General features: G+C 39.3%; 1 protein-coding gene across 1 annotated transcript in view; it reads left to right on the top strand.

The window, feature by feature from the left end:
• The first annotated feature begins 2,849 nt into the window (after positions 1–2,849).
• The window catches only part of asph (aspartate beta-hydroxylase), a 20,173-nt gene continuing 7,346 nt past the window's right edge, over positions 2,850–15,676 (top strand). Inside the window, exons 1-3 of the mRNA XM_035670899.1 lie at positions 2,850–3,162; positions 4,289–4,450; positions 6,311–6,379. Of these exons, the coding sequence (XP_035526792.1) occupies positions 3,078–3,162; positions 4,289–4,450; positions 6,311–6,379 (316 nt within the window). The 5' untranslated portion in view covers positions 2,850–3,077. The remainder of the gene's footprint in view (positions 3,163–4,288; positions 4,451–6,310; positions 6,380–15,676) is intronic.

The raw sequence follows: 15,676 nt of genomic DNA, 5'->3' as shown, positions 1-15,676 counted from the left end.
GCCCTTACATAAGACTCCAGAGGAGCTGCTCAGGCTGAACAATGTGTTCTGAGCGTCACTGAGTAGAGTTTTCCGTTTGTCTTAAAGACTGCGCGTGTGTGAATTACCGTGGTCATAAGAGAATGGAGTGTATAGAGGAACAAAGCGGTATGTTATTGTATGGTTTTTATATTTTTCCACAACTGTCTTCTATTTTGGTGGGGGGGGTCTGCATGTGTGTGGGGTTGTTGGATGGCTTTTCTTTGTGTTAGCTTGTGTGTAAGATGTGTCCATACATACAGGTTTGTAAGGGTATTGTAATGGTTACACTTGATATGCGCTACTGTGCTCTAAAAGCAGTGGAGCCTAAGCTAGAAGCCGGTGTGCTCATAAACACAACTCCTCCGTGTCCGTGCTAACATCGATTCGATGGCTAAGGAAAGACTGAGAGCAGGATGCACCGCCACTAACCAGGGTCGAGTGCGTGGTGTTCAAGTGGTACATCATTTGAGTCGTGGCCGTGGTTGTACTTATACACAGCTCGCAGTGTTGGCAGTGAACTAATGTCATTGTTTAAATCAAATGGTCACCCACACCACACTTCGCTGTTGACCTCGTCCTCTCCTCTTCATGATTACTTTTGAAATACATGGAAACTCGCAGGTAACTGAGTAGGCCTGTGGCGTTTTTTTTCAAATATTGCCCCCGTGTGGTAAAATGTTTAATTGCTGCCACATAGCGAAATTCATTGCATTCCTGAAGACTCACGCTACGCAACAGAACCTGCATTAGTTTTATCGATCAAAAATTAACGTCATTGACAAAATTCTTAATGATCAATTAATCATGCCCATCCCTACTCGTTGGTTCATCTATTTGTATGTATTGTTTGCCGGCTTGAGTCCAGTCTGTTAGAATTGTAAATGTGTTTGGAGAACAAGAACTCCCTACTCTTATTCACTGTCCACTTCACTTCAAGTGCTAATTCAAATTGCAATGACCTGAATGTGTGACCCAGAATTTCTTGCTGTGTCAGATATGCCACCATACAGGTATCGTCTTTAGTAACAGTGTCAGCCCTGGGGTGTCTTTTAGTAGCTAAAATAACACTGCCATAGCATGTGGCAGACTCAGGATCTCAGTTTTGAGCCTCTCACTATTCTGTTTACAACAGATGGTACTAGAGTTTTATTTTATTCTGCTGAACACTGACATTGCTGCACTTTTTAATAAATCCGGTATCCCATATATGTATACAATACAATATTATGAATATTGTTATATGGCCTTGTGCAATATGTAAATTGCAGAAGCTGAAAATGTTTGATAAAGGTAAAATGTGTTACAAAACAGCATTATAATAAAGCACTGTAGTTCTGCACAGATCCCCTGGCCTAAATTGTGTTCCACAGATTTAAGAAAACCGTAATAGTACAGACCACAACAAATTCACATCATCACAATATTAATAGTTGTTTCAGTTACAATTGCAATATGGTGTTTTTACCATATCGTGCAGCCTTTATTTTAACATGCAAACTTATTTACATATATTGCCAGTCCCCAATGCCTACAGCTGTATGTGTGGTCACTGGTAAAACTGCTACTTGACACTTACCCATAATTTTGCAAGTTAAAGAGGGACATGTTTAGAAAGCAATTGAGTTATTTTTTATTCTGACAGTAATCGTCAGAATGTTTTGTTGCTGCTTTTTTACCTCATAAAAACTTGAAAAAACTCAGATGAGCTATAGCTTCTTTTTAAAAAAAAAAAAAATAAAGTATACAAATTGAAAACTCCTAGCAGGAATGTTCCGATAAATTTAAAGGACAATTAAACACTCGCAGCAACTTCCCCTGGGCTTTTTGTCAGTTTGGATTCTGACCAACCAGGAAGTGGTACCTAGATCAGTTATTGGTATCCATTCCTAACCTACAGGCCCAGTGATGTCTTGCGAGATAATCCTGTGCAATATTTCAACTCTACTCAGTTATTTTTATGTTTAGAGTTACAGGGATAAGTGATTAACTGGCAACTGTTGAAATAATCTATTAATTTAAGTAATTTTTAAGGAAACTTAAATGTGAGAATCCCCTGTTCTTACATTACAGTAAATTTGATAGTTTGAGGGTTTGCGCAGTTGGTCGGACAAAACAAGACATTTAATGATGTCACCATGTGCTCTAGCAGATTGTGATGGATATTTTTCAGTGTTCGGATGTTTTGTAGACCAGAAGATTAAATGATAAACCTAGAAAAGAATCTGCAGATTAATCGAAAATGAAAATAATCATTAGTTGTAGCCATGCTTCTGTTTACTTCAAACTAAAGACAACAATTGCTTAACTTCCTGTGCCCCAATCAAGGGAATCCCCCTGCAGCACCCAGATGTGTTGATGTATCTTTTCGGGTATCAGTTTGCTCTCATTTTTCTGCATATTTGTTCCTGCCAACGTCCAGATTTTCTACATAGATTAGAAAAATGGATTTTGAAATAGTTTTTAGCCTGACTGGCTATTTGGTCTCAGCAGTAGTTGTAGCAAAGTTAGTCTTATACCTCTGTCCGCTTCAAAGGCCCTGGCTTGAGAATAGAGTGAAATTTTGTATGTCACAAATGCTGTCAATAACACTGTTTTTAAGAACAGTAAATGCAAAATAAAGCTCAGTTTGTGACGCACAGTGTAGCAAAGTAGACTTTTTTTATATGTAAAGATGTAGTGAAACATGACTGTAAAATCTTCCAGATCAGGCAGAGGAAAGGGGCAGTCTTTTAAAGCTGGCAGTGCCCATTTAGCCTGTTCTTCTCTCTCTCTGTGTCAGGGCCAGCTGGTCTAACAGCACTATAAATAGCTGTCTTTGACCTCCAGAGCCATATCAGGCTCAGAGAAAAAAGTGACAGAGCAAGGATTACTGACAGATGAGCAAGAGAAAGAAAGCCAGTCAATAGAGAAAGAGGGGAGGGACAGAAAGAGACGGAGAGGAGGTGAGACCAGGAGGCAGAGCTCCCCTTTTCCCATAGCGGGGACTGCATGCCGTCTTTGTGGCCAGCTAACTTCTTATTTGGTCAATCGGCAAGCCTGGCCGTCAGTTGGCAGGGATGGGTGATCCAGCGACCCTGGTCGAGTCTGCCACTCCTACCGTCGCCACGGCAATCCCTACGGTGATAGCTGGGGAAATGCAAGGTGAGGAAAGCCTCTGTTCAAGGGCTACTGACTAGAGAGTGGGAAGGACAAAGAAGTGGAGGTCATTGTGAGGTCCTTGTAGTTTTGTCATGTTAGCTCAGGGAGTGCTCTGTCAGTAGAGCATAAACGCGTCCTAAATTAAGACCAAACAATATTGTTTGTACTACACATGTTTTCATCTGTGTACAAATAGTGGTTTTAATAAATCCTTTAGTCCATTTTTAGTTTAATCCATGGTGGGGTAAACACCATACCATATTCTTCCTGCTTCAGCATTTGTGCTGATTTTGACAAATCACTGAGCAGACAGATCTCTGCACTATAAGTGCAGAAACAAAGCTGATATTGACATTCTCAGCTGGTTCTGGTAAGACAACAATTTCTAGACTTTTTTTCCCCCCTCAAACGTGGTACTCCGTATTGAGCTGACAACAACAACAACAATGGATTTTTAATGGTAAATACTTGGAAAATGATTTAAAGTTAAGGCAGTAGGTCTCAAACTATGCATGTTCAGTTTTAGCGAGGCATATTAAAATATACAGTCAATGTGAGTCATTTGAACTATGCTCTTTGAGTGTGTCTGAGTTTGACCTAGCACCATGCAGCGGACTTCAACACCTGTTCATTCTCTCTGACACCATTTTCTCCCATCATGCATTGTGGGATGTCATCGGCACACCCGGAATAGCTTCTTGGATGTGGTTTATTTTTTTGGTTTACATCGTCTCCACTCCTCTATGGTTTTGATTGTGCAGTGTAGTTACTTTTGTCTAAGGTAGTCTTGAGATCCTATAGCCGTAAGAGGTTTGTTAGTTTTAAATGTGTGTTGATTGGCTGATTAGTATTATTGTGTTCCTTATGGATTCCTTAAGGGATGTGATTAAACTGTAAAATTTGCTTCCTGTCCAGTTCTAAATTTGGCAAATACATCCATAAATTGGTAATAAAATCATCCAGCTTCTCAAAGTCCAACCACACAAACAATGTGTATTGTGTGCTGTTGGAGATGGGTTTTCCAATACTAATATTATTTGAATCTACATTGTTTCTTAATTTGAGTGTAAAAGGGAAACGTGTCAAACCCTCAAGTGAACCATACATGATGTACTGTGTTTGGTTGCAGATGGTACTAAGACCCAATCCGCCAACAAGAATGGGAAGAAGTCAGACTCTGGGTCCAGCAGCAGCAGCTTCTTCACCTGGTTCATTGTCCTGGCCCTGCTGGGTGTCTGGACATCTGTAGCCGTGGTCTACTTCGACCTGGTCGACTATCAGGGAGTCCTCGGTGAGTACACAATGTAACACACATACATTTGGCTCAAAGAGTAGCTGGATGTGTTCTTCCTTTCTGCACCTTGCTGGAACAGTGTTGTAGCAGCTAGTTGTGCTTTTGTCTTTGGTCTGTGCTGTCAACTACAACCCTAGAAGAACACTAACGTCAGATCAGCAGCATTACCATCCTGACATGAGTCTACTTCAATCCTCCATCCTTCCTATTCCTCTTACTCCATTCTGTGATCAGCACATGCTTTTAAATACCTAAGAAAATGGGATACAAACCAGCTACCAAAATGGCTGCAATCAAAACAAGTGGAACCAGAAATGCCCCAACAACACACCAGTTAATTAGAGTAAACTGCCAATGTTGCGCTGCTAAGCTTCTTGATTATGTAGCCAGACTTTGTAGTAACCTGAGCATTTAAATGGCATAGCTCGTATACCATCACTTATCTCACTTTTTTATAGGACTGTAAGATAATGCTTTATCTTACAGTCCTATAAAAAATATTGCTCTCACTGGTATTTATATATATATAGATAATATATTATATAAATATATTATATATATTATATATATATGTATATATATTTATATTAATATATATATATATATATATATATATATAAAATATAATAGTCCATCTACTTTACTGTTAAATCAGATGCATGTTTTGACCACACTACTGTCTGTCACTAATCTTTACCCTAATGATTAATGTTGAACACTCTTGTCTGTGTAGTAATCTACTATTAATGTATGAATTATAAATCTGTTCTGTTTTTATTTTTTAATCTTGCAATTGTTCCAATGTGTATGTTTTGTGTTTGCATGCAGACAAGGCTAAGGGCTTACAAATTAACCTGTCTGAGGCCTTGCAAGGTAAAAAAAATCTCAAAGCATATTTCTCTTACATCCTGTATTAACATCAGTGATTGTTGTCTTGGGTCATATCGTTTTTCCTCGCTCGCTTACACTTTTTTCAAATTCCTAAACCTAAAAGGATTGACCCTTCCCAAGTCCCACCCCTTTTCTCTGTGTTCCAATAATAGTTGAGAGTGCTAGGCTAATCTATGTTAAAAAGACAACCACATTTTGAATATAGTTTAAAAATAAAATGGTAGCTAACTAACGATTGATGTATATATTTTATTTATTTATTTATTTATTTATTTATTTTTAAACCTTGCTAGGTGCCTAGTGTTTTGCTAACATTAGCTTTCAGATATAACTAGCTAGCTAATTATTCATGTATATTTGCTAGCTTGTTAGCTAGTGTTTTGCTAGCTAATTTATGATTCACTATACACACTGTATGCTGGTTTTATCATTTAACCATCTTCACATTGGGGTGTTTTTCCAACATAGTAGCACATAGCATTTTGATTTTGTACAAAATATTTCCTCAGCTGGTTTGGATCCAGGGCTTCTGTCTAACCTAATGTCCATCACGTCCTCTGTGGGCCAGTTACTCTGTAACTGGTATAACTGTTAGACACAAATCCAGCAGCTTTGATTCTACCATCCTAAACATAGCTCGAGTTAATAACAGAAACATTGCTAACAATTTATTTTTATTTTTATTAAATATCACTAAAACAAACTATGGCCCCATCCCACTGTGTACATTTGTTTTTTTTTTTTATTTAACAGTTAAACCAACTTTATAATGAAAGACAGAGGCTATTAAGGGCCAGTCTCACGGAAGCTTGGTGCATTTATTTGTGTGTGTGTGTGTGTGTGTGTGTGTGTGTGTGTGTCTGTCTGTGTTGAACGATGCATGTAAATGTACAGTGATTATTGTGTCTTTTGTAGTTCCTGTGTGAGAACAAACAAGTCTTCATGTGTGTTCTGTTGCTGCTGTAGGTAAACTGGTGGCATACGATACAGATGGCGATGGTGATTTTGATGTCGAGGATGCTAAAGTACTCCTAGGCAAGTTGATTTACCTGTAATTTACAACTAATGTTAGTGGTTACTATCAGTGTCTTGCAGAAATCGAAACAAAAGGGAACCGATTTGTCTCCAGCTGACATCTGATTATTATTATTATTATTATTATTATTATTATTATTATTATTATTAGTGACAACATACATGGTTTCACAAAATCATGATACAACCATAGCTGATTTATTGTGGGTTTGAATCTGCAGGCCACTGATGGTGTGTTTTGTGTTAATTAAATTAAATGGCAATATGGGTTTCTTTTGCATGACTGACAATTGTATAGCTGACCCTAGAGACAGTTTTACCAATGAAAACAGTAACAAGGGTCAACCAGTCCGTCCTTTCTGCAGTGAATTTATGTTCTGGAGCGAGAACTCCACAAAGGGTATTCCTCAAGGGCAGGCAGGAGTGGGCTGGAAGGTACACAAAATGCACATTTCACTTAAAAGACCCATTTTAACTGGTTTGTCATCCAAAATAAATCATGTCTCTTGGACTGTCCCCTAATTAAGAATATTACAGTTTTAATTGGTATAAGATCCCAAAGATCCCTAAAGGTTAGGTCCCAACTTAAGAGGGTAGGTGCTCTGTAGTACGGCTATAACGAACCACTGAGGTTATTAAAGGATGGAATGAATGAGGTTCATCATGATAAAGGGTTGATTCAGAGGTAAATTAAGGCAACTTTAAAGCAACTATTGTGTTTAGTTGCCTTACTGAGGTTAATTGCAACTCATACACACACAGCACTCCATCGATTTCATATGAACCTTTTCCGTTTTTGGTATTGCTGGCATGATGTTGTAGCAGTATAGTTTTTGGAATATTTCTCTTCTACGTGAAGCTCAAAGCATTCAAGACAGCTGGGGGCCTGATAAGAAACGTTGTACTTCCCGGATGTCTTCAGTGCTGTTACTTATTCCCCATGTGATGTCTGCTGCATGTTGCATGGTTTTATACAAGACCAGCTTCTTATTTATTTAACTCCCCAAGTTTACTGAATGGTGTACACTAGTTTTAACACATTGGAACACAGCTATACGCATTTCCAACAGAAGAGGTGAAATTTAGAACTTGCATTGAGAAGGTGCTCTGCATAGAATCTCCAAGAACCTGAACATTTGTTTCTGTATCACTTAGTATTTTATAAATCAGTTATCTGGCTCTAAAATCAGACAGGCATGGGAATCACAACTTGTATTCATTCACATGGAGGCTAGTGCCATGTCTGAATATTGTACTATATGTAAATTAACACCCACCTTTTTTCCTCAATGTTCAATATCTTCAAAACTATTTAGCTCTTTAGAAGCATTTAGGACATCACACAGATGTCTTTGCTCGAATTGTCTCGTTCTGAAGTACTCCTGCATGACAGTCATCTGCGCTGTTCTATCATTTATTTTGCTGAAGCTTGAGGGAGTCGGATCTGTCACCAGAGTTCATCCATCTACAGAAAGGCCTAGCCCACCTTCAGCCTTTCTATCCCACTATCAATGCCTCATCCATGTCTATGTAACCATCCCTACGCAAATTAGCTTTAACAAATTGTTAGTTGAATTTTCTGTTTATCCCCCCGCATTATAGCGCATGCTCCCATGCATATGCTGTGCTTCTCTCGCCCTTCATTATGATCCTTTTTAATCTCCCCTGTTGTGTTCCCTTCTTTTTCACTTTCTTATTATGTGTGTTCTTTAGCTTTAATTGGCTTGAAAAGAACAATATTAGATCTATGAGGAGCTCCTATCTGTATTAAAACACACTAATGGATGATAAGAATTTAACTAAATTTAGCTCTTCAGTATTTTTCAACTCTAAATCTTTAACTCTACTCTCTGCTGACAAATGGTGTGAGTTTTTACCAGCATGTTGCATGTGTCCGCCCACAGTTAAGATGGTGTAGGGTTTTCATTGTCTATGATTGTGGCTGTGATTTTTAAAACAATAACATTTGTCTTTTTAAACAAAGATTTATACTATGTAGTTTATCCCAGAACATCATAATTAATTTTTGACACAGTAGGTATCATAATACATGCACTCCAATACCAAACTCTACTACATAGGAGATTTAAACAGCACTACTGTTATGTTTTGGATGTGTAGGGGAGCATAAACAACATACAAACATCTCAAATGGAAAACCAGTGCAACTGTGCGCATATTATGCGGCTGCCAGCTTTTCTAATGCAAACAGTTTAATAGAAACCAAACCTCAGTTTTCCTCTCATCTGTCTTAACTCTTGTCTATGATTCTAAGGCTGTCTCCACTTGATAGGCAGCTCTCTGATGTTTGGGCACAGAGAGCTCGGCTCAATATCATTGCTCTGATATCATATGATTTTTAATAAACAAGAACTATAAATAGTTATTAAAATCATATGATTATACTTGAGCCACCATGACCGATTTATAAAGGACGATGGCTCAAGTTGGCACAAAGTGATTTTTGTTGGTGATCTAGTGTAGACAGCCCGACTCCAGCTGCTAATGATAAAGCCTGAGTAGGTCCCTCGCTGCCTAACCTACGCTTAAAACTTCTCTTACCTTCTCCTCTTGTTTCTTTCCCTCCTTCTCTTTCTTCCTCTGCTCTTTCATTACATCTTTTTTTTCTCCATTTGATTCCACCTTTATTTCTTCCTTTCTTGTTTCTGAGTTTTTTCCACCCCCTTTCCCAACACCGTTCCATTTCCATCACTTCCACACGTTGTGCTCCCAAACTTCCCCTCCATCCACCCCTGCCTCCATACCCCCCTCCCCCTCTTGTTTGCGTAGGCCTGACCAGTGAGGGCGATGGTCAGGGTGAATCCGAGGTTCTGGATTGGTTAGAAGAAGTGGAGGAGGGCGGCTCTGATTGGTTAAACGGTTTCTTCACTTTCCTGTACGGTCTGATAAACCCCCTGGAGTCCCTGGAGGAGGAGGAGGAGGAGCACAGTACCTCAGGAGGAGCTGTGGAGGCAATGGAGGACGAAGAGGACGAGGATGACGAAAGGGTCAGAAGAAGAGGCGCGAAAGATGATGGAAATCAGGGGCAGAAGATCGTCATAGTCGGCCTCCATAACCAATAGCCTCAGACCAACTGCAACAACCCAATTCTGCTCTAATGCAGTTGCTTTTAACAGAAGGGCCTCGACATCCAACAGACCAAGCTACAGTGTCTGGAAACCTGTTCCTACAGTATTTTCTCTGCTTGCTTTGGCAGGTTATGGCAACTTAACCCAGCCAGTAGCTTTGGATAAACATGATGTGGGCCCCAACCATCCCAGGTTTCACCCACTGGAATCCCCAAATACTGTCAGATTTGACAAACAGGCTTCATTGTTGTATCAGAAGAATCTTGAGAGAGTGAAATACTTTTGAAAGAGTTTTCTATGATGTCGATCCATACATTAGGGGTGTAACGGTACACAAAATCCATGGTTCGGTATGTACATTGGTTTTAGGGTTGGGATCAGTACGTTTTCGATACAGCAATGAAAACAATATTGTCTTATTTTGAAAAATGTTCATTTTTGTTTGCTCATTGACCATAATTCTTACTGTAACAGTTGAGGCACTACTTGTCCTTATCCTATCCACAAATTGTTGTCCACTTTTGCTGTAACCAACCGGGAAACAGTAGTGCTCCCATACAGTGGATCTAAATGTTATAGAAGATCCTTCAGCTCTGGTCTCTCATTTGTTTGCCATTTGGATGGCAGCAACACTACATGAGCTTGACTTACTTGGCTTACTAACTTTGTTAATTGGGCTAAGCTGACTAGCATGCTTCAGCTGATAGGTGCACTGCCAAAACTGTCTGGGTAAAACGCTTCCTCTTAAATATCTGTTTTTGTGTATGAGTAGTAGACATAGACTGTTTTGAAAGGGCATACTGAACCAAGGCAGTTGCATACCAAACCCAATGAATAGAGGTACGGTCACACCCCTAATATACATGATACTCAGGAAGACTTTAAGAAATCCTCTTAAACATTTTTTAAAAATCTTTTCAAATCTTTATTTTTGGCACAAACCTGTTGCCCAGCAACACTAAATAACACAAAATGCGAGGCAATTTGCACTTGGACAGCTACTTGTCTCTCCCTTTCTGACATTTTGTCTTTTATTATTGCGGCATGCCATAAAAACTGATCTACAACATATTTACTCTGGACTCTTGGACTATAGCACGAATTTGTACTTTTTAAAACCTCTGTCAAATTAAGGATTTGTTTTTTTTTGTCTTGGTCTGCATTTCTACCTGATACTAACATGCAACCTATATCTGGAAAAGAAAAGAAAAGAAAACAAGACTCTACAGATCCGCGTGATTCCCAAATTTATTATTTATGATCCAATGCATACTATATGTGTTGACAAAGTGTGAAAATTTCTTTGTATGCAAACACCCAATTTAATGTAAACAGGGCTGCAACTCTACGTTTATTATGTTAGATTTAGGGTACATCTGGACCATTTACAACAAGGCTACTGAAAAGTAGCATACAGATTCCTTCAGCTGTCTCAGTCTGTAATGTGGCCCTTACATTGCACACCATAGCAGTCCTTTTGAGGAATTACCACTTTGCTTTCAAGTCTGCCTATTTAATTTGCATATTATCAGACCACATCAACACACCAGACTTGACGTGTGAAAGTCCTGTGATCAGATGTCATTATCCAGGTAATGTATCTGGATACATGCTGCTTGTTAATACCAGGTGGAAATGGGGTCTTCAAACTATAGGATTGCCTTTTTTAATTAATGAATATATATTGAGCCAAGTTGATGCTTCCCATCCTTCAGGTTCTTGTGTATTCTGCAAAAATCAAGCTTCATATTGTTTGTTGGTTGATGTATGCCATCCCTCTGCTCAACAACAGCTTTGATCACCATCTTTTCCATTCTCCTCATTTCCCTTTAAACATAATACAAATGTCTTACACACAACAGTAGTTGTCTAAAATGAAGCCTAAAACCCAATATTGTGCATTGTGACTATGCACAGGTTTTGTTGCCATTCCAGTTTGTGATAGGAGTGCACTGCAGTAGAAAGGCGTGATCAGAGGGCTGACACAAGTGATGCAGAGGAGAGGCATGATTGATTCATTATGCTTGAACCAACTTATCACTGCTACAAGCTTAGACAGCTCAAACTAACTGCAGGTGTATTGTCTTGTGAATGTGATCAGGGTGTGTGTTTCTGTGTCAACGGGTTTAGCTGTTATGAATGCATGGATGACAGATGACTTAGAAACAGGCTCTTCCTGCTCTGGGGTGGAGTGACTCCAGCTTTGGCTTTTCAGAAGAATAAATCTGTAGGATACCTTTTTGAAGCACAAAAACACTGAAAAATAGAGCATGTGCATAACTCAATAGCTATTTTAACTTCAATAACTGGTGACTTTCAGGCCATTTACAGTCAGCTTGGAAATCACTCATACACCTATTATTAGGCTCATTTGGTATGTTTACATTTTTCTTGTTTCATGTGTGTATAAATCAGCTAAGCAGAGTGGAGTACACGGTGAGAGGAAAAGAAGCTGACACAGAGGTACCACATATCTGTCTGCTGAGCTCACTGGGTTACTGGGACAGAGCAGAGCATTCACTCTTCCTGCCTCAGTTTCAGTCACTGCTTACATTCAGACCAGTGTCCTCCCATTCTCCCACAGTCAGGTTAAAAAGCAGCTCTCACACTGAACTGTTTGGGACCATTATTGGACTGTAATTCTACTAATCGTTTTCCTCAACCATTGCTGTAGTAGTACAAATAATAGATTTTGCGAGAATGAGTGGACCCCAGCAGTATTTCCTACATATGGTGCTAGTTTCAGGAAAGACTTCTTTTTGACTAGTCATCTTTACTCTGGCTAACTAGTATCAGGGATAATACTTACTACTTTGTGTATTCCCAGTTCAACCAGAACTCCCAGTGCCTAGGTTCAGGAGGAGAGAGAGGAAAAAAGCTGGAACCAGAGGCACTAAGTATCTGGCAGGAATGAAAGCAGCATCTCTAGGCTTAGGTGGGCTGCTGGCTTTGGACACTTAGTATGAACCATAGTTTGTGTTACTTCGTACACTGTGATGTGGTGGTGAACTCAACAGTGGATAAACATTGACTTTGTTGGTGATCTTCATAAGCACATAGACATAGTGTGTGTATACGTAATAGTAGTAAGTAATTTAATCATCAAATACTTCAGTAATCATTTGAAACAACAAATAACTTTTCACCACTACATTCACAAAGTGTACCATTTTGCATCTTGCAAAATAGAATAGGTGTCCTGCTTTGGTGAAAGTGGAGCTCTACAGTTTCTCCACTAGGCTGCACTGCACATGTTAATGTGTCACATTCCGAATCTCTCTTTCAATCCTCTATTGGTACTAATATATAAACCTTTTTTACACTGAGTACAGGTATGAATGACTACATTCTGTTAATGCAAGCTTGTCCATTGTCCTGCTATTTTGCAGTTCTGGCTCACTGTCATGGCCTACTGGGACACTTGATGGAACTGAGCCAAAAATGTGTTTCCCAGGTTCTTCAGGACAAGTCAAAATGTCTGCTGTTGCCAGGCTAAAGTCAGATTTTGCAAAGCTGAACTTGAGTTGCGTCTCTCATTCATGTATAGCCAAGTTGAGTTGTATAGCAACCGTGTGCTTCTGCTACGGAAAGTTTATTGTGGTTTGCTTCAGCTTGTGGCGGAGATTAGCGTCATGTAGCATTTCCAGACTTCATAGTTTGGAGCTGTGTAATGGATGGCTTGTGCATGAACTGCAACTGATATCGGACAGTAGGAATGATAAATTCATGGCGTGTAAAAGACAAAAGCATTATATTAACACACACAGAGGAGTCCAGTGTTGTAACTTTTGTCTTGTTTGTGTGCGACATCAGATGAAAACCCTGCAGATGCAGCCAGGAGAGGAGCTAAGAAAGGTATAGTCATGCAGCCATTTGCATAAAGCTGTGCTGTTAGTGTGGGCTAGACTAACAGATGACAACTCATTGTGTTCTTGGATCCAAACTGAGTGTGTTCATTTGCAGTGATGAATTAGTTTTTTGCCTTAATTCTGTGTTTGTGCTTGATAAGTAAAACCTGAGTAGTGTACTAGAGTACCTTCATTTAAGTACATTTTGAACAAACTGGTGTGAATACTGTTAATTACTGTTTTAAACTGACCTATAACATACCAGTGGTCTGTAAAGTCTACCCATGTAGATGGCATGGAATTGCTGTGAATAGATATGGCCCTGGTTCATCCACATGTCTGCCTGATGTGTGTTGACGTCTAATAACAGAGTGAGTTTGAGCATGGCGTCCGTCCTGTAAAAACTCATTTTACAAGTGGTGAAACGGCAAAATGTTGCTCATCCACCCCAGAAACGTCTCCAACCAAGGATGTGGGCTGGAAGCTGCGGGAGGCTCTAAAGCAGCAGCTAGCCATCATCCATGAACGTGTGGAGGCCAAGAAGCTCGCCAAGCTGGCCCTGGCTGAGGTCAGAGAGCTCCTGGCCAAAGAGGAGGAGGAGAAGGAGCTGGAACTGGGGAGGAAGGAAATAACAGCCAGAGTGAAGGAAAGAGTGGCCACTAGGCTTAAAGAGGAGGAGGAGAAGATGGAAAAAGAAGAGATGGAGAAGGCTCTGGAGAAATTAAGGAAGGAAAAAGCAAAACAACCGGATGAGGGCAAGGAAGATGGCAAAGAGAAGGAAGGGGAGAAGAAATCAAAGAAAGGAGGGGAGAAAGAGGACAAATTTGAGAAAAAGGTAGAAGAGGAGGGAAAGAAGGTGCAGGAAGAAGACAAGGGGAGAGGGAAAGACTCTGCCAAAGAAAAAAGAAAGAAATCTGAAAGAAGCAGGAAGTGAAGGCAGTGAATCTAAGGTTTAAGAGAAATATTTTCACCCCATAGGAAGCCAGTTTTAGCAATTTTCAATATTAGGACGGGAAATCAGACGTCATTATGGCACTGACCAAAATGTGTCAAACACCATCAAGTGCTAAAAGCTGGGATCAAATTTCGGGTTAGATTCATAATCTTGTTTCTCTGATTTTACTTTAATTCCTGATTTAAATCCAAGCTTTTCCAATTTTCAACAGTTCTTGTATGGCTGTGTGTTTCGACAGCATTAAACAGAATAGCTGAAGGTGTCTTTTGCCAAATGAAGTTAAATAGGAATTTGTAGAAAAACACTTTTTATATGTCTCTGTAGAAAAATATATTTTTGGTATCTGCACCAAAACTCAGGTATCTTATTGGCGCTATGATGTAAAGATTTCCAGCCTAATGATTTTGCACCTATTTGGCCTTTGTATAGTTGGACTGGCCACCAAGATTGTCCTCAGTCATAGTGCACATGTCAGCTAACTGATTACCTACTGAATATCATTTCACTAAAGTAAAACTAAAATAATGTGCAGTTGAGGCTTTTAACCATCCAATTTAAAAAGAGGCATAACAATGGAAGAAATGCTCTGCTGAAAAGGCTAAAGGAAAACAACTTTTTCCAGCCAGACTGGCTTGTTCTGTTTGCTAAATTTGTATTATGTTGTAAATACCTTTGGCTTCTTGAGTGAGCTAGCTACTTATTTAAAAGTAAAACCCAGGTCCCACAGTGAGTGGACACCAGCTTAGTCACTGCAGCAAAAGTGTTGCGCTGGAAATTTGCTAATGACACTGGTGTAGATGTTGCAGCCAGCCCTTTTCGGTCTTTGGATGAGGAAAGACTGCTATAACTGGGAAGGATGGGAGTAATGGAAAAGTGTTTATCAAGAGTGATGTACTGTTCGTGATAATGATTTGACTAGATTGAAAACATTAGCCTAACTAACCATCAATTTCTCTATGAAATGTAGGTTTTATTAAATTAATCATACATGTGTTATTTTCTTTTGTGAATAAAGTTTCTAGATCCATGTTCAGTGCGTCTTTAATAACATGTGAAAGCCTGTCAGGCTGTCCTCCACCAGAGTGCGTGTGTTAGGAAGAAGTACAGAAATGGAAATCATACTGTGAATCTTTATTACCTTAGCCCAACATCCAGCTTAGACCTACACTTTTTTTTTTTTTTAAAAGTTACCTGTCTTGGGATAACACACAACTTTTAAACACACTACATGAATGATGATAAACAAAATGACATGTCAAAAATATGTGTTAAAATGTACCTTAAGTTTTGTCAAACTATAATATGAAAGTCAGCAAAAGAAAACCCATGCCTTTTTTAATATGGTTCCATAGGAAGTATTGATTTATGTGAACGTTACCAATGTTATATGATGTCCTCATTTGCC

This window comes from Morone saxatilis, unplaced genomic scaffold (assembly GCF_004916995.1).
Source record: "Morone saxatilis isolate NCDOM2014 unplaced genomic scaffold, NCSU_SB_2.0 Contig23, whole genome shotgun sequence".
Lineage (NCBI taxonomy): Eukaryota > Metazoa > Chordata > Actinopteri > Moronidae > Morone > Morone saxatilis.
Note: the sequence above shows the minus strand (reverse complement) of the source record. Positions and strands in the feature narration are given on the sequence as shown.